The sequence below is a fragment of the Gavialis gangeticus genome, unplaced genomic scaffold, assembly GCF_001723915.1.
Source record: "Gavialis gangeticus isolate Ggan-Ray unplaced genomic scaffold, GavGan_comp1, whole genome shotgun sequence".
NCBI classification, from domain to species: Eukaryota; Metazoa; Chordata; order Crocodylia; family Gavialidae; genus Gavialis; species Gavialis gangeticus.
Genome location: NW_017729014.1, coordinates 9,233,830 through 9,239,812, shown reverse-complemented (window position 1 = coordinate 9,239,812; position 5,983 = coordinate 9,233,830). Strand labels below are relative to the sequence as shown.

At 47.9% G+C, this 5,983-nt stretch overlaps 1 protein-coding gene across 1 annotated transcript in view; it reads right to left on the bottom strand.

The window, feature by feature from the left end:
* Positions 1 to 3,124: 3,124 nt before the first annotated feature.
* CFAP74 (cilia and flagella associated protein 74) overlaps positions 3,125 to 5,983 on the bottom strand; it is a 135,645-nt gene continuing 132,786 nt past the window's right edge. The window contains exons 37-38 of the mRNA XM_019511690.1: positions 5,138 to 5,272; positions 3,125 to 3,830 (exon numbers count right to left, since the gene is read on the bottom strand). Of these exons, the coding sequence (XP_019367235.1) occupies positions 3,723 to 3,830; positions 5,138 to 5,272 (243 nt within the window). The 3' untranslated portion in view covers positions 3,125 to 3,722. The remainder of the gene's footprint in view (positions 3,831 to 5,137; positions 5,273 to 5,983) is intronic.

Below are 5,983 nucleotides of genomic sequence, written 5' to 3'. Positions count from 1 at the left end.
GGCATTGGTTCCCTGGGGACAAGTGGTGGTGGTACACCTTGTGCTGCTGCTACTTGTCCCTGGGCAACGCCCATGCCATGCGTGCTTTGGCGCGTGGCAAATTGCCCTGGGTGGGGTAAGGGAGGTTGGGGCCAGCATTGTGCTAGCCCCAGAAGCCTTACCTGGGGTTTTGGGGGCCTCCTGGGGCTGCAGCCGCGGTGATTCTGCTGCGTGGAGCCTGGCTCCGCTTTTCAGCAGCGTGCACTGCCAAGCATGCATTGCTCCATTTTTTTCCCCTGTAGTTTCTGCACCCATGGAAAAAAACACCTGGTGCAGTGCCCACATGGGCAGCGTGCCCCTGCATTGCGGAGAACACCGAACTGTGCAGTATGTAGTGCTGTGCGCCATATACCGCACAACAGTGCTTGTCTGGACGTGCCCTGTGGGGGGAGCACTTTCAGTGTACCTAATTCTTTGCTAGCTCTGCAAACATTCAGAGTCCAGGGCAGTTACTAATATCCCCTTTTTAGGCATGAGTAAATTTTACGCACAGACAGCGTGGCTTGACGAAACAAGTTTCATGTTCTATTCAATAGATGACCGTTTTCATTGAGGAATCCGGTACAGTGCAGACAGCCCATATGTTTAATATATATACATGTTTCCTGCCAAGCACAGAGTGTTCTCTAGTGTATGAGATGAATGCAGTGTTACCAATTCAGGATTTTATCATGAGTCTTGTGATATGTGGTTTATTTCTAAAGGCCAAGCTCCCAAATTCCTGAGAGATGAACAGGGTCTTCTCCCCACTGCAGCACGAACAGGATTCTGCACAGCTTGGTCCCCTTGTATAGTAAAATCACTAGAGTGCCTGCATGTCTTCCAGAGAACTGGGAGCCTGCAGCCAAACTCTGGGTATGTCTGTTTAGGTTACTATATGGCTCCCCTTCTTGTAGTACATGATCACTTCCTAAGCTAAAAGAGCTGCTGGTCTTGGACTCAAGTACAAGCAGGGGGCAGGTGGCTCTGACAGGCCTCAACCCTGACCCAGACTCCAGGTCAGAGTTAGAGCCGCAGCTGCTGCCTCCCCACTACCTGCTCCCTACAGCCTCTGCTCCCTTTTCCTACCCTGCCTCCTCTTGGCTTACCCTCTGGCTCAGGACTGGGGCATGGGGCATACGGTTGCTCCAGCCTCCACCTGGCCACACAGCAATGGTGACGGTGGTAGCAGCCCTGGGGCTGGATCTGACACCACTGCAACCACTACTGCATGGCTAGGCAGGGGTCGAGTGCCTATGTGCTCCATGCCCTAGGCCAAAGCAGAGCAGGGGTCAAGCTGTGAGAGAGAGTAAGTGGGATGGAGGGGACAAGTGGTGGGGGTGGCAGGTAACAGATGGCAGGGGGGCAAGTGGGGGGCAGAGGTTCTAGATTTCACAGATTTCATAGACATTAGGGCTGGAAGGGCCCTTGGAAGATTGAGTCCAGCCCCCTGCCCCAGGGGCAGGAAGTCAGCTAGGGTCAAAGGATTCCAGGAAGATAAAAGTCCAACTGACTCTTAAAGGAGTCCAGAGTAGGTGCTTGCACCGCCTCCGGAGGCAGTCTATTCCAGGCCTTGGGGGCTTGGACAGTAAAGAAGTTTTTCCCTATGTCCAGCCTAAAATGGTCTTGGAGGAGTTTATGACCATTTACCTTGGCATCCCTTGGGGCACTCTGGTGAACAGGCATTCCCCCAAATCCTGATGTACACCCCTTATATACTTATATACTCTAGAGGGAACAGGTACCACAGGGGGTGGTGGCAGGCACCAGGGATGCAGGCATGAGGGGGCAATGGAGGGAGAAAGGTGCAGGGGAGGCACAGGCACCACAGGGGTGAAAGTGGTGGGGGGTAGTTGCCAGGGGTGCACAGGCAGTGGGAAGGGGCAGACAGCAAAAGGCAGTGGTCAGGCCGCTTGACTTCCCCATCACCTGCTCCCCTGCCACTACTTGTCCCACTGCAGTGGTGGGGGGACACAATTAAGATGACCACGACCCACCACTAACTAGATTCTATACATGGAAAATTATAACAAATTTATACATTTTCTTTGTGTGGAATCTATTTATTGGAGGGTCATCTCAAATCTGAAGACCTTTTGTACTAACCAGTCAGTACAGCAAAGAACCAGAGCAAAATAGTTAATAGTTAATATCAGTTATTAATTCTCAAAATAATAAGGTCAAATCCCAAATGGGTAGTAGACTTCGTTGCAACCCCAGTGCCTTGCGAAGGAACCATGGGGTCATTGGTGTAGGGCTATGGTGGCGTAAGGGGCACAGACAGAAGTTATATTTGTCACACAATCAGCCCCCTGAAAGTGCTCCACAGCTATGCCACATGTGCACAACAGCAGAGTGATTTTAAAGTGGCTGATCGTGCTACAAACTAATCCTCATCAAATGAGGGATCAGATGAAGGCGCTCCACTTTGAAGCACTTTAGGGAACTCGTATTCCCTACAGTTAATCTGTTGTGCAAACAGGGCTGGGCACACCCCTGGGGCTGTCTGCAGGAAGGGAGAGGGGAGGGGAGGTGAGCTAGTGGCTGGGGTTTGCCCAAGCCCCTCTACCCCCCAATTTCCTCTCCTTTAGCTCAGGCTGGGCAAACCCCAGCCAGCAGCTCATTTCCCTTCCCCCTTCCCTTCCTGCAGACAGCACCAGACCTGCAGGGGTGGGGAGGGGTGCAATGGGGCAGGGCAGGGCTGGAGAGGGGCAGTTCCTTGGCTGCAGATAGGCTCCTTGGGCTCCTCCAGGCAGGCTGGATTCTCACCTCCACCAACCGAACAGGCAAACATCTGTTAGGGGTGGCGAGGGGTGCTCTAACTAGTGGCGCTTTATGTAAAGTGCCATGAGTTACAGCAGGGGCCTGCACATCTGTCAGTGCCCACAGCTTCCCTCTGCTCTCCTAGCCTTCTCCCCTGTGCCTTGATTTTTTCCAAGCAACAGATACTGTGTTAGAAGTGCCTTTCCAGCACCACCTCTTTGATGTGCAGATCAGCCTAGCTAGTTGGTAACTAGCAGAAACCAATGCTTTATGTCAGAGCTCTGAGAAAAAAAATGAATGTAGAAATACTAAATTCCTGGATAGTCTTGATCTAGGACAGGTGTCCAAGAAACCAGGTCCTGTGATTTATTCAACAGCATGGGGCACTTTCCTGTGTGAATGTATACCACAAAGAGGAGTTTATACTGTACCCAAGGAAATGGCTTCCACTGGATTGAGGGGAGCAGAGAGGACTTCTGTGGAAGGCTTAAATCCAATCTTAGGCAAAGAGAAAAAAAGCTGGATTTTAAAAATATATTAATACATATTAGAAAAAAATAACAGCTGGAAAAGTGCTGAACAAACTCTTGTACACTTGGAAAAGAAAAAAGACTCTGATCCTGAGGGACTGAGCACCCATGGATGACCACACAATTAATGCACCTTTTAGATATACAATATATTTCAGGATATCAGCAATTGTTGGTGTGTTCACACTTTACCTGGGGTCCCTTTCAGAAATTCAGTTCCAGTGAAACTTCCAGGACCAGAGTTCAGAGTTTTGTAGTAAATAGTTTCAGTAGACAGTAGAAATAGTACATATTTGCATGTAGAGACTAAAACGATCCTGAAGTTTCTTGCACCAATCCAGCTTAGCTCTTGTGACTGGTTAAGTAGGAGCAATCTTCCATTTTTCTTCAGGTTTAGCTTGGCTTTTTTCTTTAGTAAGTTAATGCAGACACAACTCTGGCCATGAAGAGGACTTTGTATGTTTCTTTAATGTCTCCTTTTAAGGTTAGCGTAGCTGTTGCTGTCAAAGGATGAGCCGGCTACAAAAAAAATGCACCAAGCATGTGAAATGGCCTTTCTTGGACATCTAGAGCAGAATGACAGCACAGGTTTGTCTAAATGAAACCTAAATGATTTAAATGATCACATGTGCTAGTTATGGTTATGGATGATCACAGTGCTAACCTCTGCAGGTTCCTCCAATTTTGAATACCACTGGTTCATACTAACTTTGGTCTTTACTGTGCTAACCCTTCTGTGACAATGTAAAGCAGGGATAACTGGTTGTTTTTTAGTGTGACACAGATAGCACTATCAGGTTGCAACCATGATATACTGTACAACCAGCTGGGTGTGGCAATGACATGGTATGTGGAAGTGTGGATTTGGGAAGGAAATGGTCCTTTAACCCTGTGTTGGTGGTGGCTATTGTGTAACAGGCCAGCTCTGGTCAGCAAAAGGCACTGAGTCAATTCATCTCTAAAACCATGATCTCTATTGCCTCCTGCACAGAATGACACATCAGGTTAATTCTGAATTATGCCCGTCACCCTGCCATTCAACACAGACCTCACTGCAGGGCGGCCAAGGAGGATCAGAATACAAAGATGAGTTGGAGGCAATCCAAGTGTCCCAGGATGTTCTGAACATACATCAGGACTCTGCTATACTCATGAGGTATGTCATAAAATGAAAAATCATGAGGTATGTCATAAAATGAAAAATCAAATTAACAGAGAACAACAATGGAGACAAAAGCATTACAAAAAAGGGGTCCATAGGTGACAGCCTGGGTGTTGTGGAGGCATCATGCTCTTCAATGTGGCTCTGCTACTATATGGTTGGGAGCAGCATTGAAAAACTAGTGTGAAGTGGTTTATTAAATTACTTACCCTGTTGGCAGTATGACAGGAGCAGCAGCTTTCATCTATTAATAAACTTTTAGATGATAGATACAAAGATTTCAGCATCCCATAAAAACTAGGGGACAAATGATTGTGCCCTTTCTCTCATCTCAAAAATGGATGAACTGAGGCAGAAGTTAGGTAACAAGCTCCCAAGGTCATGGTCCCTGGCATCTGTTCCCATGTGGGTGCCCAAGCCTACCTACAAACCTACTCTCATCTGTCTAATAATTCACCCCTAAAACTGGAAGCCCATGTGCATTCATACAAATAAAACTCAAGTTCACTGTTTATTGTCCTAAATTCTGTCATAACTAAACTGCACTGCTGCCCTCCAAGAAGTGCTCCTGTGCTGACGCTCAAAGCAAATGCGAACAGACTGTGGTTAATTATTCAATTAATTATTATTTTCTCAGCCATTTCCTTTGGAAACTGTAACTTACATCAAAGTCGGCAGGTGGCACCCAAGAAACACTAATGCATTCTGTCTGCCCATGATCAACTGTTCCTTTTATAGGCTCAACAGTAAATCCCTTCTGCTGCAGGAGTGCCAGGCCATCCAGGCTGAACTCAACATTCTGCAGAAACAACAGGAAAAGTTAGTTATTGAGAGCAGACAGTTAGAGCCAACTCAGCTTCTGGCTGTGAAACCTCTGCTCAAAGGCTGCATCACCCCAGTGCTACAGAACCGCTTCCCAGTTGCCAAATCTCGTGTTTTTGCTTTTTGAAAAGTAGCAGCTCATTTCATATGTTCAGTTGCCATGAAATAACTATGGCTAAGAGGAGACAGCCTAAAGATGTTTAAAACTGCTCTTTTCCCAGAGTGTTATTTGCTGGAAGTACAGTCTGTTCCACTAAACAACCCAACCTCCAATAGCTGTGGCTTAGCATGAACTAATATTTGCTTTTGAAAATGAACATAACTGTCATCCACAGCTTTGTTACTAGCATGAGTGCTACTAATTTGTAGGCCTGTGCAAAGCAGCTAGTATTCGCTTTGGATTCGGCCAGTTCGAGGGACAGTGATTCGATTCAGTGATTCAAGTCACTTGGCTGAATCAATTCAAGACAATCTGATTCGGAGATTCAGCTGCTGCTGAATCTCTGAATCACGCAGGCCCATCCCCCTGCCCCTCTCCCAGCCTGGCAATGGCTGCCCTGCCTGCCCCAGCTCCCGGCACTTTGGAAAAAAAAAGGCCCCACTCGGTGGGTACTGCCAGGTGGCGGGGGGGGCTGATCCCTCCTGCCCCTGCTGTGTGGGGGGTCTGCATGAGCCCCCCAACCTTCCC